The sequence below is a fragment of the Dasypus novemcinctus genome, chromosome 1 (assembly GCF_030445035.2).
Source record: "Dasypus novemcinctus isolate mDasNov1 chromosome 1, mDasNov1.1.hap2, whole genome shotgun sequence".
Lineage (NCBI taxonomy): Eukaryota > Metazoa > Chordata > Mammalia > Cingulata > Dasypodidae > Dasypus > Dasypus novemcinctus.
The window spans coordinates 167,624,806-167,651,760 of NC_080673.1; the positions used below are offsets into that span (position 1 = coordinate 167,624,806).

The 26,955-nt window shown below is 39.8% G+C and overlaps 1 protein-coding gene and 1 pseudogene across 1 annotated transcript in view; both read left to right on the top strand.

The window, feature by feature from the left end:
* The first annotated feature begins 2,063 nt into the window (after positions 1–2,063).
* On the top strand, positions 2,064–3,941 carry LOC101429774 (protein regulator of cytokinesis 1-like; annotated as a pseudogene).
* A 17,203-nt stretch (positions 3,942–21,144) lies between these two features.
* Positions 21,145–26,955, top strand: part of TLR6 (toll like receptor 6) — a 70,400-nt gene continuing 64,589 nt past the window's right edge. Inside the window, 3 exon segments of the mRNA NM_001281307.1 lie at positions 21,145–22,405; positions 22,408–22,413; positions 22,415–22,444. Coding sequence (NP_001268236.1) covers positions 21,145–22,405; positions 22,408–22,413; positions 22,415–22,444 — 1,297 coding nt within the window.

Genomic DNA, 26,955 nt, shown 5'->3' on the forward strand with positions numbered 1-26,955 from the left:
TTTAGCCAGCTGAAGTTGGTGCCTGACTGTCTCCTCCTCCCCCCATTTTTGGGAAATGGAGCTCGTGAGGCAGCTTGTGCCTCCAATGGAGGATGGGCACCAGCCTTCTCAGTATGGAGGGCTCTACTCATGAATCATCACTGCAGATGGGCAGTCTCCATCTTCCATTCTTTCAAGGTTGTTGCAGGATGCTTTTCTGGTCTCCTGGGCCCCCCAAACAGGTGCTTTAGATAGCTCTAAGTGATTACTAACTGCCCTGTAGGAGGAGCTAACTCTTGGAGCTCTTATCTCTGCACCATCTTGCCCCTCCCCCTGCCTGGTGGTTTTATTTCACAGCTCTTCTTTGATTTTTGTTTCAACTTATTCTAAGTCTTTAAAATTTCCTAGCTTAAGTTATCAAAATAAGTCCAGAGACCCACTAATGGGGTGCAACTCCCCTCTAAGGCTGGGATGAGAGAATCCTAAAAGCAGTTCTTCTTCTTGCAGTTTCCCTAGTGGCCAGCAGATGGCACTTTTTGGCAAATATTTCCTTGGTGGTGTCTCAACCTCCACTAGCCAGTGATTCTGGTCTGGCCAGAGGTCAGATGCAAAGTGTGCTCTGCTAGCCAAATTCACTGAAGAAAAACCACTGTCTGGCCTCCTCAACCCCCTTCTTTCCAGGGAGAAGTATGTATTTTTCCCTCTTAGTTGGCTAGAGTTAGCTGCAGGTTTTTTTTTTTTTTATTTTAATTTTTTAATTTATTTCTCTTCCCTCCCCCCTCAGCCCCCAATTGTCTGCTTTCTGTGTCCAAGCCTGAAGGAAAGAACACTGTGTGTTCTTCTGTGACTGCTTCTATCCTTATCAGTGGCACTGGGAATTTGTGTTTCTTTTTGTTGCGTCATCTTGTTGTATCAGCTCTCTGTGTGTGCGGCACCATTCCTGGGCAGGCTGCACTTTCTTTCATGCTGGGTGGCTCTCCTCACAGGGTGCACTAATTGCGCGTGGAGTTCCACTATGCAGGGGACACCCTACATGGCACGGCACTCCTTGTGTGCATCTGCACTGCACATGGGCCAGCTCCACATGGGTCTAGGAGGCCCGGGGTTTGAACTGCGGACCTCCCATGTGGTAGGCGGATGCCCTATCCATTGGGCCAAGTCTGCTTCCCAAGCTGCAGGTTTTATCCAAGCTGTTCACCTTGAGGATGCGGGATGGGTGCCACTGCCCACCGTGGGGACTAGGAACTAATGGTTTTCATTTCGGCTTCTTCATGTCTCTGTGCCTTGCCCTCCTGATGATGCACAGCACTCTCCTGGTCTGTAGATCCCTAAAACAGCTCACTCAGTTTTTTGCCCTTCCTCCTTTGCTTTTATGAGTTGAGCCCTACCTACTTACTCAGACACCATCTTCCAAGATGAGCATCTTTTTATGTGCTTCTTAGCCATTTGTATAATCTTCTTGATATTTATTCAAGTCTTTTGCTCCGTTTTAAATTGAGTTGTCTTTTTATTGTTGAACTGTAGTAGTTCTTTACATATTCCAGATATTAAACACTTATTGGATATATGGTTTCTAAATACTTTCTTCCATTGAGTAGGTTGTTTTTCATTTCTGTTTTAAAGTCCTTTAATGCACACAAGTTTTTAAAAAATTTAATAAGGTCCCAATTATCTGTTCTTTTCTTTGTTGCTTGTGCTTTAGTAACCACAGAAAGTCAGTTTTTAATAAGGAAAAGCATCAAAATAATGTATTGCCTCTGTCCATATTTGGACAGTATATTGGCTGAACTTACATTGTGATATTTTACTTATACCACTGAGATGTAACTTTATTTATTTTTTAAATAAAAGTAAAGCACGGGCACGTGTGGCCTGATATTAACAGGGCTAGGTGAAGGCAGGGCTTTACTGTGAGCAAGATGTGCATACCAATTGCCAGGCTGCATTGCCTCCAGGCTTGTTTTGAAATTCCCCGGGGCCCAGTGGCACGTGGAGTGGTGACTGGGAGTGAGATCACTGGTGCTTGCTGGTGGATGCTGCATCTGGGCCCTTGTGGAGCAGGTCCAATGCTTGGAGTGTCAGCCATGAGGAGAAGTGAGGTTCTGACCGCAACAGTATGGCTCCAGAAAGCCCTGAATCACCTTTGGGAAATATGAGAGTTAATTAGGATTCAGAGGACCAGCAGTTACGGAGAACTGAGGCTGTAAAGAAACATATCAAACACCTCCTGTATATGATGACTGCTGAAGAGAAAAGCCTGAAGGAAAGGCTCATTGACGCCTATTAAGGGGAGCGGGTGTAGCTCAGTGGGTGAGCACTGCTTCGCTTGTACAAGGTACAGGGTCAATCCCTGGTACCTCCTGAAAAAAAAGCATATAGGTCTGTCAGAAGAGCTGAATACCCTCTGTAATGAGTTATATATATCACTTCAAGCCATGTCAGGAAGGAGAGACAACTATCTTGCAACTATGAATAGAAAGAATTTGCACACACGGGTGGAATTGATGTGAAAACAGGAGAGGAAACAGGAGCTGAAACTACTTCAAGGACAAGATCAAGAACTATGTGAAATTCGCTGCGTGCCCCACTGTAATACCGCCTCAGTTCCCGCCTTAGAAGAGCTGGCATGTTCAGACAACATGTGGCAACTTTGAGGGAATAAGGCACCTAGACGTGAAGAGTTTGCCAACATAACGAGACAGATCATACTGTGTATGGAAGAATTAGATTACACCCCAGACACAAGTTTTGAAAGAGATGTAGTGTGTGAAGATGAAGATGCCTTTTGTTTATCTTTGGAGAATACTGCAATGCTGCAGACATTACTATGGCAGCGGAGATGCTAAAGTTCCAAAATGAAGCTGTGTGTGAGGGGTTGGGCTTGGACCGGCGAGCTCTGGGACAGGCTGCAAGTACCTGCAGAAGAGAGAGACGCAGTGATCACGGTTATGACTAGGTCAAAGGCCAAGGTCAAAGAAGCGCTTCGACTGGAAGTGGATCCTTTGGAAGAATTGAAGATGAAAACGTGAAGAAAGTGACTGAGGCAATTTGAGTGGAGCTGCCTCAGGGCTGGGACAGTGTTTTCATAGGCAGGAGCAGAGTCAAGCTTTTGCCCCTCACTGTGCTGAGGACTACAGAGAAAATCTGCTTCAGCTGCATGATTCTGAAAATGTATGGTTAAAGCTTTACTATGACGTTCACAAAGAACTCTTTGAAGGTGTTCAGAAGTGGGAAGAAAGCTGGGAACTTTTCTTGGAGTTTGAGAGAAAAGCTTCAGATCCAAGCCGGTTTACAAACCATGGGGGAAGTCTTTTAAAAGAAGAAAAGCAACAAGCTAAGCTCCAAAAAGCACCCCCTAAACTGGAAGAGGTGAAGGCACAGATTGACGTGTGGGAACGGGAGCATTCAAAGGCACTTGTGGTGAATGAGCAGAAACTCATGGAGTATGCGACAGAACCAATGGGAATGGCATCATTTGGAGAAAGGCCAGCAGGAAAGACAACTAAAGAACAAGAAGCAGACAGAGTCCGAGATGCTCTATGGCAGTGCTCCCTGCACACCCAGCAAGCGGCAGGGACAGATGCTCTGCACACCAGGCAAAGTTCTCAAGCTGAGCGTTACCACCACCTCCAGTGCCACAGCCAATAGCAGCATTCCATCTGTCTTTGGGGGGACAATCTACCCCTACCCGGTGTCTCGACTTCCACCTTCTAGCAGCAAGCCAGTTGTCACTTCCACCTGTTCAAGGGAGGAAAAACGCCCCATGCCATGAAGCATGGAGCCATCAAGGAGAACCTAGAGGTCAAGGGCAGCATCCTGAGCGGTGGGTCTGACTCGGCTCCCTTCCAACACAAACTCAATGTTGATTCTGTTGCCATTCTGAGTTTGCTCAAGACCTTTCAAAGGCTGACAAATCTGAGACTACTTCTTGAATCCTCAATTTGACCAACCTCCAGTCCTGAGAAGCCCTCACTGGCCAGCCAGCTGTGGCTTCCTGTGCCTTGACTGGACATAATGATACGGGGTAGCTTTAATTATTCTTCAATTTAGGTTTGCTTGAAAGCCTGGGTGGTTTCCATGACCATGGGCTTAACTTAGAGACATAAATGAGTGCTATATCATTTCCTCAGTTGGTCCTTTAGAGACTTGGTTTTATTTTCACTCAAGAAATACATTAAAACTTAGTTTATATCAGTAAGTGGAAATTTTTGCATGTGGTGACCTATTTTCTTGATCTACCCCATAATTCGAAATTACTAAAACATGATCAAGGGTTTGTTTTATTATTTATCTCCATAGTGGAAGAATGTGATAGGCTGGGTCCATCCTTGGAGTATGGGGCATGAGGTAATTCTGGCTTGTATATGTAATTTACAATTAAGATCTTTTAAATTTAGGGATGTTCAATTAATGCTGTAGCTGTGTTAGCTTTGCTCTCACCTGAAGGCCTGTGCCCCACACACAGGACAGCCCTCCTGCTCATGAGCATGGCTTTGTATATCAGAAATTGAGAAACCTGACCTACTGCCAAAGAAGTGACACCGGCTGGGAGCACCTTTGTTAAATTGCGTACAGTTCTGTTATTATAGTGCAATGCCCTTTGCGGGGTTATGTGGGTGTGAACACGTGTGCTTGTCTGAACTCTCTGATTATAGAGCTTTTCCCCGGGTCCGGGCCCCGCATCCCTGTGCCTGCTCTGCCTGAGTTCTCCCTGCTGCAGTTGCCAGCCAAGCTGGGAGGCTGTTTGGATGGGTTAGGCCATTTCTGCTGTGCAGATGTGGAACTTTCCACATGACAGTGCTGGGGAGGTGTTCCTGTTAGAGCCTCCGCAGTGCGGTTCCTTCTTTCTCTACCTAGTCAGTCATTACTGCTCTCCCCAAAGCACCATTATTTATTTTCACTCTGTCTGCTTGCATTAATTCTATGTGCAACAAAGTAAATGGCTCTCGGAAGCTTACCTGTGTGGACTGTGGCAGCCATGCTGTCTAGTTATACGTATACATGTCTTGTTTTAAATATAAATATATTGTTAAAAATAAACCAAAATGTGTATACTTATATTTCAGAAAGAAAAAAGTAAAGCATGGGCATAGTCAAAAAACGCAGCGAGGACAGATGACATAAAATGGTGGGGAAAAAAGGTCTCACTCTTATTTTGTTAGCACAAAGTTAACATTTTCTTTAGAATCCTTTCAGGAAAAAAAAAATGTGTATAGCAGCATAAGTATGTAGTGCCTCCTAGAAATCTGGGAGATAGCCTGTTGTTGTTAAGAAATAAAAAGCATAACCTTGTAAAATATCTAACAAGTCACTCCTGACCCTGCTTCTGTGGATTGGCCTGTGAGGGCATAGCCTTGCAGAAGAATATCAAATAAATAACTCCTGCCCCCTGTTTCTGTAAATCAGCCTGTGAAAACATGGCCTAGTAGGAAGATATCAAACGAGTGACTCCCCCCACTTCTGTAAATCAGCCTGCCACCTTGTAGCTGCCTTCTGCCTCTGTAACCCCGCTTGCAAAATTTTGCCTAGCAACATGTTAGCCAATGAACAAAAGTAATGCTGATCCCACCTAAAATCCAATGTAAACCTATGAAAACTGAAAAACAGGGCTCAGAATTTGGAGACTGACTCTCCACTGGGCCCACACATAATAAATCTGTTCCACCACTTCTGAGAAGCCAGTTTTGGGTTTTTCTGCGGTTCAGAACTCCTGGCTTTGCTGCAACACTGTAATGGTTAAACACACAGGCATTGGGGCTGGGCCACCTGGGCTCCAACTCCTGCCCCACCGCTGGCCAGCACTGCAGTATGGATGAGTTAACTAACTGCTCCATGCCCCAGTGTTCCCATCTGTTAACTGGGATAGCCATCCGTACTTACCTCACAGGAACTTCGTGGGGATTGATTTAATTCGTGTCGGGTAGTCAAATCAGTGCCTAGCCAGACGGCAGGTTGTAAATGGGTGATAGAACAGATTTTATGCAAATGGTGGCATACTTTCCCTCCTGTTCTGCTCCTTACTTTTCTTACTTAATTGTATATCCTGAAGCTCTTTCCACATCAACATATAATAAATGTATTGCTTCCGCCATAGGACTGTACAACAAAAGCAGTGAACCCTAACGTAAACTGTGAACTATAGCTGATAGTACATTATCATAATATTCTTTGATTGCTTGTAACAAAGGTACCACACTACTGCAAAGGGTAAAAAAAAGACCCAAACAAACAGGCACAAGTATATGCGAACTCTGTATTTTGTGCATGATCTTTCTGTAAATCTGCTTTAATTAAAAAAACCTAATTACTATAATGATATCTCTTCTTGTGCCAGGCAATATCCCAGGCACTTTATATTCATTATCTTCCCTAAAAATCACAAATATCCCCATTTTATGGAAGAATAAAAGGTGTCTTCATGTGGGTAAGTAACTTGCCCAGAGCTACACAGCTGTTACGTGGCAGAGTGCTGAAACATCAGTTCCGTTTGATTCTGTGCTCCCCTGCCGTGTCGTCTTCTGTATTAGCTAAGTTTTGTGGGTTTGTGATTCCCTTAAAGACGTTTCTCAGTTGTAACTGCCTCAACAAGAATAGTTCCCTTGTTCCTGGGCACGAGTGTTATGATGCAACGCCCTACCGACAGTTTATGAAAAGTCACTGTGCGTTGTGACCAAAGCTACAGGGAAGTGTGTGTGTGTGTGTGTTTTCCTTAAGACTTCAGCCCAGTGTTGCTTGAAATTCCCTGGAAACCACCATTGGCTCTTTCTCCTCTGCCTGTTTCACAAATCTGATTTCCCGCTGTTATAAATTCCCACTGCGCCCTCTCTCTCCCCTTTTTCTCGTCAGGCAGAGACCCAACCACTCCTTGCTACCCCCCCCCCACTTGAAAAGACTTCCTGTCACATTTGATGAGGAAGAATTAGAAGAAGGGGCCTTGCCCCGCCTGCTGAAAGCAGAAGTGGTTCCTACCCAGACGGCCAATTTGCCAGTGCCCAGACTTCAGTGTCTTAACTTGTTTTCTGTGGAGATTAGATAAAGCCAGATAATCGGACTAGTTATGGAATGACTGTTTAGTTCATATGTTAAGTTCTTTATACAACCTCAGTTAAAGTCAAAAGTCTTTTGGAATAGGGTATTCTGGCTAACTGAAGTATCCAGTTAACCAGACATCCCCTTTTTGTATCAAGCCTTGTTGATATCGTTCTAAAATTACAATGTTATTTCTTATTCAAGAATTAAAAATTAAAACATGTAATAATGCCAGTGTTGGTCAAAATGGTAGGAAACTGGGTGCAGTTTCTCCTAGTCTGGTGCTTGGGTATGGCTAAATATTTATCAACTATCCTTGAAAGTCGATTAAAAAAAATGATTGGACCGAAGCTTATTTTATTTTAAAGTATTTTATCCAACTAAAATAATGTTCCAAAATAGCTGGATAATTGGAAGGTAGAGTTATTTTGGAGAAGCTAAACATGGTGATAACCAAAAATAGGCAAAATTCAATAACTGTACTCTAATGACAATTTAATATTCAGAATGAAAACTCTTACCTTAGAATAATATTACCTTAGAAAAATATTTTCCTTCATACTGAAATTATCATAAGCTGCTTGCACAAAGAAGTGAAAAAAAAAATCCCGCATTTATTGCTGTTACTTTTGAACGGGAAATTCCCATGTAGGTGTAATTCCAGTAAGGTCCAATAGATGGCATAAACCGTTTCTAAGATATTAAATTTCAACTGAGGACTTGGATTTATCAAGCACTTACTTTTCCACGCATTTAGGACGCTTTCTCTCCCGAGAAACAAATGTTGGTGAGTAAGATGACTTCTGTGGCTCTTTCACATTATTGTATAATTACTTAAAATAAGAAACTGCTATCAATTATATGGGAAATAGCATTTCTTTAAAGTTTTTGCTACATAATTTTAAGTGTTATCTAAATGTTGTAAAAGTCATTCCAATTGTGTGTGAAAGATTTAAAAAATAGGGTGCCTTTATAGTTATCTTTAAAAGGTATAAGAATAACTAGAACTCGAAGTGGTAAAGGAAAAAACAACTCATTTATTTCTTGCACTTTCACCGATTACACTTTCTCTTTCCACTTTTCTCTCGTCCCTTGTTTTTAGTAACATTCAGTTTCTATTAGTCACATAGCACTGATCACATATGACATAATTTTTTAGTAGAACTGTGTGTTTGATGTCCTCTGTCACATGGGACTATAATTGTCTAGATTATATCTATCACTAATTTACAAGCTCTCTGAGAACAGAGATTATGTCGGTCCATTTTTATAACCCCAGCGCCTAGCTGCTAGTACACTGCTGGCACGTAGTAGCCTGAATAAACAATTATTAGCTGGAGGAGGTGGAGGGGACCGGCTCTTCCTAAATTTGAATCCCACACTGCCTCTAGCTTTTGTCTTGAGTCTGGAGGTCTCTCGCCTAATGTTGAAAAACGAAACGATGTTTCTCTTGCATGCATGTTGTCTTGATCATGGCATCTTTTCTACTCTTAATTTTCTTTTTCCTGGTCTTTCCTTTCTTGTAGCTATTTTTATTTATTTATTTTCCTTTTTTTTGGTAGTTCTAATTTTCAGAGGTCTCATCCACCATTGTTTGTTTCTTCAAATAGAGCTTCATCCATCTGCCTTTTTTTCTACCTCTTTTCATTCGATGCATTTAAAAGTAATCTTTTATCTCTTTCACCTCTTTTTTTTTGGTAATAATTAATTTTATTTTTAGAGATGTTGTGGAATTCCAGGAAACTTACACTGAAAGTATAGGGAATTCCCATCTATCCCCACCCACACCCACCCACCCATACCATTCTCCTGTTACTAACATCTTACATTAGTGTGGTACATTTGTTACAGTTGATGAGCCACTATGGAAGCACTGCTACTAACCAAAGTCTTTAGTTTACATTATGATTTATACTTTGTGCCGTACAGTTTTCTTGGGTTTGACAAATGTATAATGTCATGTGCCTGTCACTGTAGTACCATATGGAACAGTGTCACTGCCCTAAATATGCCATGTCCCACCTCTTCACCCTCCCCCTCCCTTCTGAACCCCTGGCAACCACTGTGTTTATATCAATGTTTGAAGTACTTCCACAATAACATCACATCCACAATAACAGCAAATTTACTTTGGTCCATGGTTACACTCCCCCCCCTTAAACGTTCATTTCTTAAACTTGAGAGATTTGGGGTGATGTCTGCTCTGACTGGTTCCGGCTGAGAAAGGACTTTCCACTTCCCTGAAAAAAAAATTATGGACTCTACCCTTGCAGCCCCATCTGCCTTCTTTCTTTTCCTTTCTTTCTTAAATATTAAAAGTCCCTGGCTTGTTCCTTAACTAAGGGTGTTCACCAGGAACCACCTGGGGCTTAAATAGTCCCAGAGGAATAGGTTTTTTTTTTTTTTTTAAAGATTTATTTATTTATTTAATTTCCCCCCCTCCCCTGGTTGTCTGTTCTTGGTGTCTATTTGCTGCGTCTTGTTTCTTTGTCCGCTTCTGTTGTCGTCAGCGTCACGGGAAGTGTGGGCGGCGCCATTCCTGGGCAGACTGCTCTTTCTTTTCACGCTGGGCGGCTCTCCTCACGGGCGCACTCCTTGCGCGTGGGGCTCCCCTACGCGGGGGACACCCTTGCGTGGCACGGCACTCCTTGCGCACATCAGCACTGCGCATGGCCTGCTCCACACGGGTCAAGGAGGCCCGGGGTTTGAACCGCGGACCTCCCATATGGTAGACGGACGCCCTAACCACTGGGCCAAAGTCCGTTTCCCAAGAGGAATAGGTTTATGCATGGCCAGGCAGAAGGCTATAAAAGCAGCTGAGCAGCTTTCCCACAGACACTGTGAGGAGACCTCTTGGGTGGGTCTTATCCATGAATGTCAATGATCTAGCATCATAGAGGTTCTTTCTCTATATCCTAATATTGCAAATAATTTGAGTGTTCCTTTAAACATAAAACCTTTATATATTAGCTATATTTTAAGATAACTCTTAAATTGTCCTAAGATTTTTCAGCTTATAAAAGATGTTTAAAATTTAAAATCTCAAAAATATGCAGAAGGATAAGAAAAAAATTAAATTCATCTACAATTCAGGGATCTAGACATAGCCATTGTTATTAGCATTTGGTGTGTTTTCTTCCCATTTTTTTATTTTTCCACTAGGCTTTGTGTAATTGAGTTTTAATCATATTTTACAAAATGAGAATCCTACTACATATGCAGTTTTGTATCTTTTTATTCACTTAATATTATATTATAGGCATTTTGTTTTTTTTCAAAAGCACAATATTTGAGGCTGCATGTCTTTCCCTGTTTTGGGTGTACCATAATTCATTTAGCCACTTTCTACACCAGACATTCTAATTAAAAAATTTTTTTCATCATGTCATGAAGAATGTCATGATCATATTTTTGCATGTTTCCTGATTATTTCTTTAGAAGAAAATTCCTACAAATGAAATTCCTAAAACAAGGGTAGGCATATTTTAAAGGAATTTGTATAAATGACCAAGTTGTCCTTCAGAAAGGTTATGCTAATTTTTCATTTCTGCCAATAGTAAATGAGTGTTTTTTAGTTCCTACCTACCAACACTCGGAACTGTATTTTTAAATTTTACATATGAAAAAAAAGTACCTTTTTATATCTCTGAGAAAAAAATTCCCATTAGGCTCACTTTACCTGTTTATGCTTAAATATGTTAAAGTACATTATGGACCTACTGACATTCCACCCCTTAATGTTTTATTCTGTATTACTTTAAAAAAGTATGTTTTCCTACATAGTCAAATAGCATTATTAAATATTAAATTATTTCTTAATAGCATCTAATACCTAGCCCATTTAAAAATCTTCCCTTGTTACCTAAATATTTTTTACAGTGGTTCTGTCTAAACTGAGATCCAACCCAAGATCATGAGTTTCACCTAGGTGTTATGTACTATTTTGTTTCACTATGCATTTTATTTTTGTGTGATATTGGCCATTATTCATATTATTGGCTATTGGCATTTTAGGATGTAAATTACTGAGTAAATAATGTGCTGTCTTTAATTTTGAATGTTGAAAATTTGAAAAATAAAGGTAACAACTAGGACAAAAGTAAACTACCCTATAATCTAAGTATGCAGAGATCATCACTGGTAATATCTTTGTATCTTCCTAATGTTCCACATGTACGTACATATATTTACCTCTGTATATTTTCTATTTTAAACTGCTTTTGTCACTTGCCTATAGAGAGTGAGCATTCTTCCATGGAATTAGATTTTCTTTATTTAAAAAAAAATTTTTTAATCTTTATTAGAGAAGCATAGGTTTACAGAAAAATCATGCAGAAAGTAGAGAGATCCCAAATATTGCCATCCCACACAGTTTTCCCTATTAACACTTTTGCATTAGTGTGATACTACTGCTGTGATTGATGAAAAAATATTATTATAATTATACTCTGAACTATATCCCATAGTTTACATTAGGTTCACTTTTTATATGTATGGTTCCATGGTTTTTTTAAAAAAAAATTTGTACCGTGTTATTAGTCAGCCAAAGGGGTACTGATGCAAAATACCAGGAATTGATTGGTTTTTATAAAGGGTATTTATTTGAGGTAGAAGCTTACAGTTACCAGGCCATAAAGCGGAAGTTACTTCCCTTACCAAAGTCTATTGCCATGTGTTGAAGCAAGATGGCTGACAACGTCTGCCAGGATTCAGGCTTCCTGGGTTCCTCTCTTCCCAGTGCACATTTCTCTCTGGCTCAATGCCTCTGTTTTCTCCACAAGGTCAGCTATACACCATGAGGCTCTCTAGGCTTTGTCTCACTCCACAAGGCCAGCCGTAGACTATCAGGTGACTGGCTCTGTCTCTCTCCTCGGGGCTCAATTGTCTCCAAGCTCAGCTCATCTGCTTTGCTGTGTGCTCACTCCCAGGCTGCAGCTCAAAACTCCAGCATCAAAACTCCAAGGAACCACGGGAACATTTTTTAAAAATGTGAATATTGTATGTATTAGGATTCTCTAGGGAAACAGAATCAACAGGAGGTATGTGTAAATAGCATGCAATTTTATGAGTCTCTCATGTGACTGTGGGGATGCACAAGTCTAGGTTCTGCAGGCAGGCTGCAAACCAGGGCTCCAATGGAAGTCCAGTGAAGGTCCTTGATGAGTTTCCATGAGATATTGACTGTCCAAAGACAAGCTGGGAAATTCTTTCTGAATGCTGAAATTACCTTCCCTTTTAAGGTATTCAACTGATTGTTTATTTTTTATTTTTTTAAAGATTTATTTTTTATTTATTTCTCTTCCCTCCCCCCTAGTTGTCTGCTTTCTGTGTCCATTTGCTGTGTGTTCTTCTGTGACCGCTTCTATCTTTATCAGCAGCACCAGGAATCTATGTTTCTTTTTGTTGTGTCATCTTGTTGCGTCAGCGCTCCATGTGTGCGGTGCCCTTCTTGGGCAGGCTGCACTTTCTTTTGCACTGGGTGGCTCTTCTTACGGGGCGCACTCCTTGAGTATGGGGCTCCCCTATGCGGGGGACACCCCCGCATGGCAGGGCACTCCTTGCGCGCATCAGCACTGCGCATGGACCAGCTCCACATGGGTCAAGGAGGCCCGGGGTTTGAACCGCGGACCTTCCGTGTGGTAGGCAGATGCTCTATCCATTGGGCCAAGTCTCCTTCCCCAACTGATTGTTTAAAGTGGCAGTCATTGCTGATGGAAATCTCCTTGATTGACATAGATACAATCAGCTATCTATGCAGTAAACTCACTGGTGACTAAAGTCCATAAATGTCCTTGTATTGCAATTAGCCCAGTACTTGCTTGACCAAATGACTGGGCACAATTATCTGTCCAAATTGACACATTAGCCTAACCATCACATACTGGTATTAGATTTTCATTATTTTTAAAGGCCACATAGTAATATTTATATGGAGGGACCATAATTTATTGACAACTTCCAATTTTTGGACAATTAGATTTCTTTTTCAAAAATAATTTTGTCCTGGCTACTGTATTGAATTATTTTATTTGATCGTAACAGTTTTCAATTGCTTCTAATGCTTTCCACTTCAATCATATAATCTAAAATAGTTATTTTATTTCCTCCATTTCAATATTTCTACATCTCCTTTTCCCACCTTTTTACATTGACTAGAAATTCCAGAACAGTGTTAAATAATAGTTGGCATCTTTGACACTAACTTTAATGGAAATGTTTGGGGGTTGGTATTGGTTTAAGTTAGGTATTTGAAGTAATCTTTATTATGTTTTCAAGGCATCTTTTTAGTATCTAGTTTAATTATAGTTTTATTTTTGATAAAGATGAATGCTGAATTTTATCAAGTGCATCTATGGAGATGCTCATCTGTTTTTCTCTTTGACTTATTGATGTATTATTGTTCTAGAATTGCTAATATTAAACCACTCTTAACAATCCCTGAAATATTTTAATTCATTATTGCTTCCATATAGAGCTAGATTGACTGGGCTTCTTCATTCTGATCCTCTCTCCCTCAAATGTTTAGAATTTATGTTTTTATTACTATTTTCCCTTAATTACTCTAAATTTCATAATATCCATACTTAAACATTTTTTCCTAATAGTATCCTGAGTTAACTGTTATCTAGATCTTCCACTCAATCAGGCAAGGATCTCGACATGCTTTTGGCTCAAGCGTTCCCTCTTCCCCCATCACCTTCTCCCTCCCTAGTTAACATTAGCAACTTTAATTCCAGATTGTTGTTAAAATTTTTGTTGTCATTACTTATCAGGATTTATCAGTACATTTTCCCCTAAGGGCTTCCCTCTTGGATTTTTAGCACATTTAGACTTTTAAAATTTTTATATTTGTATTTTTTTTTTTTTTCATTTTAGGGACTTAGGCAAGAGAAGGAGGCCAGAGCATGTACACACTGCCCTCTCAATCCTCTTAAAGTTTATTTCTTTAGTTTTCTTTTTTAAGATTTATTTATTTCTAGGGGGAATGGAGGTGACTTAAGCAATTAGGTGCCTCCCTCCACATCTGAGTTCCCGGGTGTGGTTCCCAGTGCTCCTAAAGAAACAAAGAAGATGAACAGACACAGCAAGTGCAAACAATGAGGGGTTAAGGAAAGATAAATAAATAAAATAAAAAATCTAAAAAAAATACAAAAAACAAAACACATAGAAATGAAAGAAAACTTATTAGAAAAGTATCTTTTAAAAAAACTATGTTTAAAAAAAAGGATTTATTTATTTCTCCCCCACACCATTGTTTACACTTGCTGTCTGCTCTCTATGTCTGTTCGTTGTGTGCACTCTGTGTCTGCTCATCTTCTTTTAGGAGGTACCAGGAACCAAACCCAGGACTTCCTGTATGGGAGGGAGGTGCTCAATTGCTTGAACCATACCCATTCCCTGCTTGGTGTATCTCTTGTTGTGTCTCCTTGTTGCATCAGCTCATTGTGTCAGCTTGCCATGCCAGCCCATTGCGTCAACTCTCTTTCTTGCTTGTCTTCTTTAGGAGGCACCTGGAACCAAACCCAGGACCTCCCTTGTGGAAGGTGGGTGCCCAACTGTTCGAGTCACATCTGCTCCCCTCTTAATTTTTAATGGTTGCAATTTAAAACATGATTTTATTGATCAAGAAATTATTTAGAGCCCCCTCTCAATTAGAGGTGGAGTGGGTATCACCATCCCAGAATCCTCAGAATTGGAGAATAAAATATGGACTAGAGTGGACTTACTGGTATTTTACTGTAGACATTGTGATTCTAGCAATGGAAGAACTTATATCACTGGTGTGGAGACAGTAGCCATTGGAGGTGCTGAAGTCAGGGAGAGGGAAAAAGAGATGTAATATGAGGGCTTTTTCGGGACTTGGAATTGTCCTGAATGACATTGCAAAGACAGATACAGACCATTATATATCCTGCCATAACCTACAGATTGGAGTGGGAGAGAGTGTAAACTACAGTGTAAATACAATCCATGCTCTGTGGCAATGCTCCAAATTGTGTTCATCAGGAGAGTGGATTTGGCTCAACGGATACAGTGTCTACCTGCCACATGGGAGGTCCAGGGTTCAAACCCAGGGCCTCCTGACGCATTTGGTGAGCTGGCCCATGTGAGGTGCTGATGTACGCAGGGAGTGCTGTGCATCATGCAGGACACCCTGTGTGGGGGAGCCCCATGCACAAGGATTGTGCCCCATAAGGAGAGCCGCCCAGCACGAAGAAAGCATAGCTTGCCCAGGAGTGGCACCACACACACGGAGAGCTGACACAGCAAGATAATGCAACAAAAAGAGACACAGATTCCTGGAGCCACTGACAGGAATTTAAGCGGACGCAGAAAAACACACAGCAAATGGACACAGAAAGCAGACAACTGGGGAGGGGGGGGGGGGGGCGGGGGTGGACAGGGAAGGGGAGAGAAATGAAATTAAAAAAAAAAAATAAACAAAATGTGTTCATCAGTTGCAATGAATGTACCACACGAATGGAAGAAGTTGTTAAAGTGGGAGAAGTGGGAGATGTGGGGAGTGAGGCATATGGGAATCCCTTATATTCTTTTATGTAACATTTTTGTAATCTAAGCATCTTTAAAAAATAAGTAAAAAATATATTTTTAAAAATCACATATATACTTTTTCACATAAAATTTAGATACTTACTGTGAAGTTTATTTTATTGGATTATTTTTGTTTTCTTTTTTTAAAATAGTTAATTTTATTTCAACCTCAAAAAATAAAATAATAGACAAAAGGCAAAAAAAAAAAAGAAATTATTTAGAATAATTTTTAAAAATGGTTTAAATCTTTCTTTTGTAGTTATAAATACGACTTGTACAGTTTATTTGACCTAATAAACAATCAATGTTAGTAAATACTCCATAAACCTGGGCATGTAGATATACAGTATTCTCTTTTTGTAGGCTATAAAGTTTATAGGTACCTATAAAATTCTTTATTATTATTTTATTCAAATCCTCCATATATGCTTATTTTTCGCTACTTGATCTAACTAATACTCAGAAATTTACTAAACATTTTACTATCAACCTTTTTTGCTTTACATATTTTGAAACAATTTTAATTATTGCGTAAGTGTTCTTGTCACTTATATCTTTGTTGTGAACTATTTGTTGTGGCCATTTAAACAATATGAAGTAATAACTTACCCTACCCCTATTGTCCAATTCTCTGGTACTTGGACCTTATGGAGTATTACATATGCAAACTGCAATTTCTGATGCACATAGCTACTAGGATTCTTATTTCTGCCCTCATCTATAACTACACATCTCAGAATTCAGTATGTCCTTAACCTCTTGCCCAGTTATTACCTGATATTGCCTATCATTGACTGGGTGTAGAAATTTTGGAGGGAGTGGAGGGTGGTGGTCTATAGAAGGAAAACAGTATTCTGACCCACTCATATCTGTACCATTGGGGTAAAAGGAATGCTGCTTAATTACCTGGTTCGTACTCATTGTTGATGTTTGAATCAGAGACAGATCAAGAAATGGCCAACATTTCATCCTATCTTTTGGCAGGTAGTCTTTTTCCCCGAGGCAAAACACAGGCATGCCAGGTTTTCCTTAATTCTGCAATTAATTTTCCATCTTCCTTTTTTTTTTTTAATGACAACATGGGTTTTGAAATCTTTCTGTGGCTTCATGGAAATACCAATGAAGAGGCTAAGAGAGGAGCGATGAGGGGCTTTTAACCATTTTTGTAATGAAAATTCCCCAACCCAGAAGAGTTTTTATTCTTAGGAAGTTTGGTTTACTGAAACCCTATTCATCTCTTGCCTATTATTTGCAACATATCTGCTGGTAATGAAAAGTGGATTCTTTTGAAAATAAAACTGAACATCAAGCACTAAAGATCAGTTCTCAATTATTCACGCTATACTAGGCCCTGCTTTAACAAATGCTGTTGCCTGCTTTTGTTCCCCAGGGGAGTCATGGATGCTTCTCTGTGTAGTGCCTGAATGGGGTCGGAGCTCTAGCCCTTGTGTCTCGGTCAAACATGGGATCTGTGGACTGGTGCACCTGTCTCCACGCCTAAGCCAGCTAATCTCTTCTCGGCCACTCAGCATCGCTGCAGTAAACATCAGTGCATGGTCTGTTGTAATGCAGTGAGGCCTTTTGTGCTCTGGGAAAGCTGTGATCTCTTACATACAGCAGCTTTGGCCTGACATCCCTTCTGAGTTCTTCAATGGATCCTTTAATATTTCTCTGACTTCTCCCTTTCTGTCAGTATGTCAACGGTAAGAACCTGATGTTTTCAGATTATCAAGCGTGGAATCCCGTCCTCCTGCATTTGTTGCTTCTGGTCTTATGTGGGTTGGAAAACACACTTATCCATCTTTATGGAAATTATGTTCCCCCAAAGTGAGAGCGGCAGATCCTTCTATGTCATCGAAAAGAGTGGTATGTGTTGTCTCAGCTGCACCTCGCCAGTCTACAGGGGCACTTCAAACTTTTAATACCTGTAGGTTCCTCTAGGCAGGTGTGGTTGAAGGCACTCTTGTGAATATGCAGGAATGCTTCTATGTTGTGCTCTTAGGATGTGACTCTGGAAGTTAGTGGCCATAGAGCCTTGTCTGGTCTCCTGGGATGGCACATAGAAGCTTGCCAGTTTTTAACCCTTGAATCAAAGCCTGAGTGGGTCTGAGCCAACCTGGCAGCCCCACCTCTTTGTTCCAGGCATAAACACAGGGTCTGGGGCTTATGCACTTGGTTCCACCCAATAATACAGATTTTGCCTATATTATTCTATCTACTCAAATGACTCCAGAAACAGAGCTGGTTTTAGTCAGGTTCAACTTATGGAGATGAAGGGAGGAGGTAGTTTTTCCTTATGACACAACCTTGGCCTCATTTCAGCCATCATTTGTCCCCACAAGGGTATTTATCCCCCATCATATGTCACAGAGCTTTAGCCACCAATCCACAGGGGGCTCAGCCTCCCTCCCAGACATCAGTATCTTATCAAGCATCTCCCTCCCCATCCTTTTCGCATCATGGTGCCTTGGCCAAATTGAGTTGAGGATCAGAAAGTCTAGCCCACTACTGGCACCACTCTGCATGCCCACTAGGACATCTCGGGCTCAGCTAAATTTCAGACTCACAAGTCCCAAACAGACCACACTTATGCCAGCTGACTGAGAGGAATCCTAGCTCAGGGTTCCTAACTCGCATTTATATTCATACATAGTCCTGCCAGCCCAAAGGCCGCCTACCAGCCAGGGGTCCTTCTTACCATAAGCAAAGCTGCTAAATAACAGCTGACACTCTACTTGTATCAGGTTTTCAGAGAACTGAGCTAGAAAGGTAACCTGAGGTCAGATTAGTCCCTGGAGAAGGAGAAAAAGTGTTTTATTAACCCTTCACCTGCAAGGAATCACTGATTACAACAGATGGCTGAGTTAAGTGCTAAATTAGATCCTAGCTTAGATTCCTAAATTGGCCTTATGGTTTCTGGGATTGGCTCCTTGGCCACAACTTTAGATGTTCAAACTGTCTAAATTTTGGGGTGGAGAAAAGGACTGCCTCTTCAAAGGGAGTATTTTCTGAGCCCAGTTAAAAGGGACTGTGTTCATGTAGTTAATATTTAAGAGAGTTGATTTAAAGTTATTGTCTCTAGTAAGTCCAATGTTGGTGCTTCCTCAAGGATAGTTTCTATTAATTTCTTTTTCTTTTTAATTAATGGACTGTTTTTTAGAGCAGTTTTACATTTACAGAAAAAATGAACAGATAGTCCAGAGGCTTCTCCTATTATAACATTTTGCGTTAGTGTGGTACATTTGTAATAATTGATGAACCAATAGCAAAACATTAGGGGAGCAGCTGTAGCTCAAGTGGTTGAGCATCTGCTTCCCATGTACCAGGTCCTGGGTTCAATCCCCAGTACCTCCTAGCAAAACAAACCAAAAAAAAAAAAAAAAAAAAAAAACCCAAAAAACCCTCATTATTATTAACTAATTTCATAGTTTACATAGGATTCACTTTTGTTTTGTACAGTTCTATGAAGTTGACAAATGCACAATGTCATGTATCCACCCTTACATTATTATAAAGAATAGTTTCATGGCCTGAAAGTGACCCTGTGTTCCACCTATTCATGCTTCCCTCCTTCCCCCTGACCCTCTGGCACCCACTGACTTTTTTCCTTGTCTCTCTTCTTTTTCAGGGTATCATAGATTTGAAATCATATAGCATGTAGCCTTTCCAGACAGACATCTTTCACTTAAGAATATGCATTTAAAGTTCTTGCATGTCCTCATGGCTCGATAGCTCATTTATTTTTGTCTTTGTATAGCACACCATTGTATAGATGTACCGCAGTGTTGGTTTATATATTCATCTTTTGAAGGGCATCTTGGCCACATCCAGTTTTTGGCGATTATCAATAAAGCTCCTTTAAACATTCACATGCAGTTTCATGTGTGGACATAGGTTTTCAACTCATTTGGGTAAATACTCAGTAGCACACTTGCTGGATCATAGGGTAAACCTATGTTTAACTTTGAAAGAAACTGTCAAACTCTCTTCCTGTATCATTCTGCTCTCCCACTGATGCATGAGCATTCCTGTTGTTCCACATATTAATCAGCATCTGTGGTCAATTTTTGGATTTTAGTCATTCTAGTAGACATGTATGGGTATGACATTATTGTTTTAAGTTGCAATTCCCTAATAATATATGATGTTGAGCTTCTTTTCACATGCTTATTGGCTATCTTGGGTGAGTTATCTATTCAGATCATTTGCCCATTTTAAATTAGGTTGTTTGTTTTCTCGCTGAGTTTTAAGAATTCTTTGTATTTTTGGTATTTGTTTATTTTTCTTTCTGTTTTTGGATATTCATTTATCAAATATGTGTTTTGCAAGTATTTTCTCCTTAGTTTATGGCTTGGCTTTTCATTCCTTTAGCTGTGTCTTTCATAGAACAGGAGTTTTTAATTTGAATGACATGCAACTTTTCAAGTTTTTCTTTCATAGATTGTGGTTTTAGTGTTGTATTTAAAAAGTCATCACCAAACCCAATGTTATCTAGAATTTATCCTATTTTTTCTTCTAGAAGTTTTATAGTTTTGCATTTTGTATTTAGGTATATGATGCATTTTGACTTAGATTTTGTGAAAAGTGTGAGGACTGTCTAGATTCGTTTTTTTGCATATGGATATCTGATTGTTCCAGCACCATTTGTTGAAAAGACTATCCTTCTTCCACGATTTCCTTTGCTCCTTTGTCAAAGATCAGTTGACTTTTTGTGTGTAGGCTATTTATAGGCTCTCTATAGTGTTCCTTCGATCTATGTGTCCATTCTTTCACCAATACCATGCCATCTTGATTACTGTGGTTTTATAGTAAGTCTTGAAGAGGGCAGTGTCCAGCCTCTGCTTTGTTCTTTTTTTTTGGGGGGGGGGAGGGGCTTTCTTTTAATTCCTTTTTTCCCCTTGTGGTGATATGTTCTTGTTTCGTTGCATGCCTCACATTTTTTTGTGGTTGTTGAAAACAAGAAATTTTGAATAGTATAATGTGGTAACTCTGGAAATCAGTTTCTCCTCCTCCCCAGTTTATTGTTGCCTTTTGCTACAAGTTATAGCTTTTGTTTTTTTGACTTTCTACACTATTTTTGTAAAGACTTTATACTTTCTTATGTGTGGCCACTGAAATCTATTTTGTTAGCTCTGTGGTCAGCTACTGATTTGACACTAATGCCTGCAGCAAACAAAAACAAAGCTCCCCCAAACTGTGCAGATTGGCTCTGTTTGGGTCACTCCTTCAATGATTAGCCAGGCCATTTACCATTGTACCTGAGCCATCACTTCTTATTTGCATGGAGCCTAAAGATCAGTCACAGGTGAAAGCTTCGGGTCTTCTCAGATGTTTTCTGAGTAGACACACAGCCATGCACATGCGTTTGGTGGTCTATATTCCCTGGAATATGCAGGAGGTTTTCAAAACCTTTATTTCCCTAGTGAATAAAGTAATCACTGATATTCTGAGTTTAATAAGTGGAGATTTGGGGGCAATCATCCATCTTTTTATAACAATGTATATTATATTTCTAGAATTTGGACTGATACCAAGATATTCTGAAGAATAACAACAATCCTTCGGGATACCAACTGCAACATCATGACCAAAGACAAAGAACCTATTGTCAAAAACTTTCATTTAGTTTGCATTGTGACCTTAATAGTTGGAACCATAATCCAGTTCTCTGATGCAGATGAATTTGCAATAGACATGTCGAAAACAGGCCTTACTCATGTCCCAAAAGACCTGCCACCAAAAACTAAAGTCTTAGATATGTCTCAAAACTACATATCTGAGCTACAGATCTCTGATATCAGCTTTCTGTCAGGACTGAAAATTTTGGTACTTTCCCACAATAGACTCCAGCTCCTTGATTTAAGTGTTTTCAAGTTTAACCAGGATTTGGAATATTTGGATTTATCTCACAATCAGTTGAAGAAGATGTCCTGCCACCCTTTTGTAAATCTCAAGCATTTAGACCTCTCATTCAATGACTTTGATTCTCTGCCCATATGTAAGGAATTTGGCAATTTAACACAACTGGATTTCTTGGGATTAAGTGCTACTAAATTACAACAATTAGATCTGCTGCCAATTGCTCATTTGCATCTAAATTGCATCCTTCTGGATTTAAAGGGCTACTATGTGAAACAAAATGAGACGGAAAGTCTTCAAATTCTGAATACAAAAAAACTTCACCTTGTTTTTCATACGGGAAGTTTTTTCTCTGTCCAAGTGAATATGTCAGTTAACACTTTAGGGTGTTTAGAAATGACTAATATTAAATTGAATGATAAGAACTGTTACTTTTTAATGAAATTTTTATTAGAACTCACCAAAGGCCCAAGCTTACTGAATTTTACTCTGAACCATATGGAAACAACTTGGAAATGCTTGGTTAGAGTTTTTCAGTTCCTTTGGACCAAACCTGTAGAATATCTCAATATTTACAATTTAACAATAGTTGATGACATCAATAAAGAATATTTTATTTATTGTAAAACTGCATTGAAAGCATTGAAAATTGAACATATTACAAAAACAGTTTTTATCTTTTCATGGTCATCGCTATACACACTGTTTTCTGAGATGAACATTATGATGTTAAGCATAACTGATACACCGTTTATACACATGCTTTGTCCAAAGACACGAAGCACATTTAAGTTTTTGAATTTTACCCAGAATGTTTTCACAGATAGTATTTTTGAAAATTGCTCTACTTTAGTTGAATTGGAGACTCTTATCTTACAAAAGAATGGGTTAAAAGATCTTTTCAAAATAGGTCTCATGACTAAGGGCATGCCGTCTTTGGAAATACTGGATCTTAGCTGGAATTCTTTGGAATTTAATAGACAGGAGGGAAATTGCATTTGGGTTGGAAGTATAATAATGTTAAATTTGTCTTCAAATATGTTTACTGAATCTGTTTTCAGATGTCTGCCTCCCAAGGTCAAGGTACTTGATCTACATGATAACAGAATAAAAAGCATTCCTAAACAAATCATGAAACTAGAAGCTTTGCAAGAACTAAATGTTGCTTTCAATTACTTACATGACCTTCCTGGGTGTGGTGTCTTTAGCAGTCTTGCTGTATTGATCATTGACCATAATTCAATTTCCCACCCATCAGCTGATTTCTTTTCCAGTTGCCAGAATATTAGTAACATACAAGCAGGAAATAATCCATTCCAATGCACGTGTGAGCTAAGAGAATTTATAAAAAATATAGGTCAAATATCCAGCGAAGTGGTTAAGGGCTGGCCTGATTCTTATAAGTGTGACTACCCAGAAATTTATAAGGGAACCCTCCTACAGGACTTTCACATTTCTCAGTTATCCTGCAGCACCTCTCTGCTGATTGTCACCATTGGGGCCACCATGCTAGTGTTGGTTGTTACCGTGACCTTCCTCTGCATCTACTTGGATCTGCCCTGGTATATCAGGATGGTGTATCAGTGGACACAGACCCGACGCAGGGCTAGGAACATACCCCTGGAAGAACTCCAGAGAACTCTCCAGTTCCACGCTTTTATTTCGTACAGTGAACATGATTCTGCTTGGGTGAGGAATGAGCTGGTACCTTGCCTAGAAAGAGAAGATGTACAGATTTGCCTTCATGAAAGAAACTTTGTCCCTGGCAAGAGCATCATTGAAAATATCATAAACTGCATTGAGAAAAGTTACAAATCCATTTTTGTTTTATCTCCGAACTTTGTCCAGAGTGAGTGGTGCCATTACGAACTGTACTTTGCCCACCACAAACTCTTTCATGAAGGGTCTGATAAGTTAATCCTCATCTTGCTGGAACCCATTCCACAGAACAGCATTCCTGGCAAGTATCACAAGCTGAGGGCTCTCATGGCACAGCGGACTTACTTGGAATGGCCCACAGAGAAAAGCAAGCAAGGACTTTTTTGGGCTAATATTAGAGCTGCTTTTAGTACAAAATTAACACTAGTCACTGAAAACAATGATGTGAAAACTTAAAAAAAATTAGAACGTCTACTTGAACTTAAGAAGGCATTTTCCACTTGAATTTTGATGAGCACTTTGGTTTTAAGTTACTGGTGCTTTCAAGAAAGACTTACTGAAAACTGTATCTCAGTGCTGGAGAATCAGGCTGGCAGGTGAGGTCGTGCTCAAACTTCCTGGTTAGAGATAACTCAGTCTCATCTGGTTTAAACATTCTTTTTCACATTGAAATAGTCTCTTTTGAGTAAATACTCAGTCATAAAGGAACTTTATCTTCTCTTCTCCTTTCCCAAATGTATTCTGTGTGAATGCAGGATTTTATTATCCTTATGGCAACAAAGAAAGAATCCCCCTCAGAATTATATGTACAGATCTTTGGAATGATCCACATTGGACTCTGGGTGAACTTCATCATTCTATTCAACTTTGGGGCCTGGGAAAAAATGAAATCAGTAATGGAAAGTAAAAGAAGATATTTGTTTCATATTGAATAATAGTTTATTAAATTTCTGAGCCTGCTACACTAACATGCAATTGACCAATGGGACTCATGGCATAATAATTTATGTGTATAAAGGGAAATATAGCCTTGGCTTATAGTCATAGACTGTTGAGGACAAAGACATGGGACCTACCTGGTTGTCAAAGAAATTCAGAGGCAAATTCCTATGTAATTGGATATTGAATGGGACCTTTCTGGTTGTCTTAGGCTAAAGTCTCAATGCTGAAAAAGGCAGTAAGTGGCCCTACATGTTATCCAGAGGTACTAGACACAGCCTTGCTAGATTTACTAAGATGTAGAAGAAAGGGTCCTTATTCTTACCTGGAGAATTTAGAAGGTAAGAGAACTGGCTTGGGCAACCCACAATGACAGGTTGAGCAGAGAAGGGAAGCTGTGTCTGTAGCCTGTACCTCCACCATTTAGAATGACAAAAACATGAATTTCCTATGGGTCATGTTGACGATGAGGAAAGTAGCTGAGCTCGAATTGTCCTGATGAGCGCTCAACCAACCGGCAGCTTGTTGTACAAAGGGATTTGAACAGTAAGAAGTCATGTCATCAGGGGTAAGAGGTGTGTCAGGAGGGGATGCTGCAAGAGGTCAGCCATAGAGTCTACCACTGGCCTCAAGGGACTGTGTAGTGTGGAGTTCCATTTTAGGGTGACCCACAGATGTACCCCATAAAAGAGCCAACATTTGGACTTGTTATAACAGGATAGAGGGACCTGGTGACCCATGTAACTTATCCAATATTTAACTGCAGGGTGAGTTGCCCCTCATTGTCAGGCTTAACTTGCAGTGGTCGGGGGATATCCAGAATATAGAGAATACAGAGGAGATGGAAGTTGAGCAAAGAAACTGACCATACTCCTTCCCTCCTTCTTGGCAAGGCAGGGCATGATCTGGGGTAGAGCAGAAGTTTTGAATTAGATGTGAGATTTGATGTTAAATTGGACTGGCCTGGATATTTTAATGTCTGAAATAGAGTTATAATTACCCAAATGAGACTTGTCACTAAAATCTGTGGGATCTTCCCAATATTCAGGAGTGATGGAAGGAGGTCCAACAGAACCTGGTTGTAAAGCAATGGTTAGAGAAAAATAAATCTTTTTTCTTCTGAATTAAGTTCATTCAGTAAACAAACTTCATAATTAGTAATTGTAAAGAAAGCCTTAATGGAATAGGATTATAGCCAACTTCTGTTTGCCCTTCCTAGCTCTGCCCTTCCTGACTTATTTTCCTTCATAAGCTCTTTCCAACTGGTAAATTTTCCACAGCCTCTATTGGATTGTTTCCAAAACAAAACAAACAGAAAACAACCACTCTGTGGCAGTTTGATATTATTTATGAATTCTAGAATGAAGTATAGCTTATGTTTATAAACTGATCTGTTCCTCTGGCATGATAATCCTTTGATTGAATTAGATTCAGCTGAGACATCTGTTAAATTATGGTAAGATTAGGGCTTTGATTCAACCACGTCATTAGAGTGAGAGTCAGTATTGAGTCCCAGCTCCCTTGGGCTGATAATACATACTCTCACATGGAAGTAAATACACACAGAAGCAGATACTCAGGAGGAGAGAGTGCCCCACAGACATGGCCCCAGGAAGACAGATGAGCCTCTTAGTCTACAGCTGACCTTTTGGAGAGACCAGAGCAGCTGAACCTGGAAAGAAACAAGCTCCATGCCAGCCTACAGCTGAAATGGGAAGAAACTGGGACCATGGAGACTCAAGAGGAAGGAGGAAGGCTGAACTTTCACAGACATTGCCTGCCATCTTGCATGAACACATAGTCACAGACTCTTGGTGAGAAAACCTCTTAGAGTACCTTGAGTTGTACTCTCTAGGGCCTGATAACTGTAAGCTTCTCCCCGAAATAAATACCCTTTATAAAAGCCAACAGATTTCTGGAACTTTGCATCAGCACCCCTTTAGTACCCACAAGTACATACAAATTCAACAACCAACCAAACAACAACAACAAAAAAACATATCACAAACAACACTGAGCTATATATATGAATACGATTTTTTTTTCAGGTGATATTTATTATGAATACGATTAAAGGGGGAAATGTTAGATTGTATATATGGTAACGAAAAAGTTTAAAATTCATGGAACTATACTACAGAAACAATGAATCCTTAGTTAAACCATGGGCTTTTATTAATAGTACAATTATAAAAATGTACTATCATAAATTGTAACAGATGTTCCACACCAAGGCAAGGTGTCGATGGTGGAGTGGTATATGGGAACCCTGTATTTTATGAATGATTGTTCTGTAAACCTACAATTTCACTAATAAAGAAACCAAAAACCAAAAACTATATCACATATTCCAAATGATCAAATGCTTTGAAAAGGTATCAGTATGTTTTCTCCAAATTATTGTTGATGTTGAAAATATAGAATTTTAGCATCTTAAAATAGAACTAAACACAATCTAAATTTTTGTTACACATTTGAAAGTTCTGTCATAAGGGAATCATTTCTTCTTTAAGTAAAGGTTTTCTATCTCCAGGAGTTTTCCCTTTCCTTTGCTGAATTCTCTGGTTGCAAGTAGTGAACACCAACTTAAGATCAGAGAAGTTTATTTGAAGCCTACAGAAGTATCTCGCAACATCCAAAGGCTGGCGCACAACTGAGCTATAGGAAAGTTTAGAAGCAGGTATCATAAACTGTTCAAATTTTCCCTCCATCACTAATCTCTCCAGCCCCAACCAATTTGCCATTGTGGGTGGTTTTGAGTGGGGGTCCAGTTAAGGAGGAGGAAGTGGGACTGTATAAGCAATACTGCTGAGAGTCTGCCCCATGATCATTACTGAGAAGGCTGGCTATGCAGATGAATTGAAAAATGTGACAGAGATTTATAGCTGCCCACCCAAATCTGTTCTCTCCTCATTTAATATTAGACAGATTGGGTTT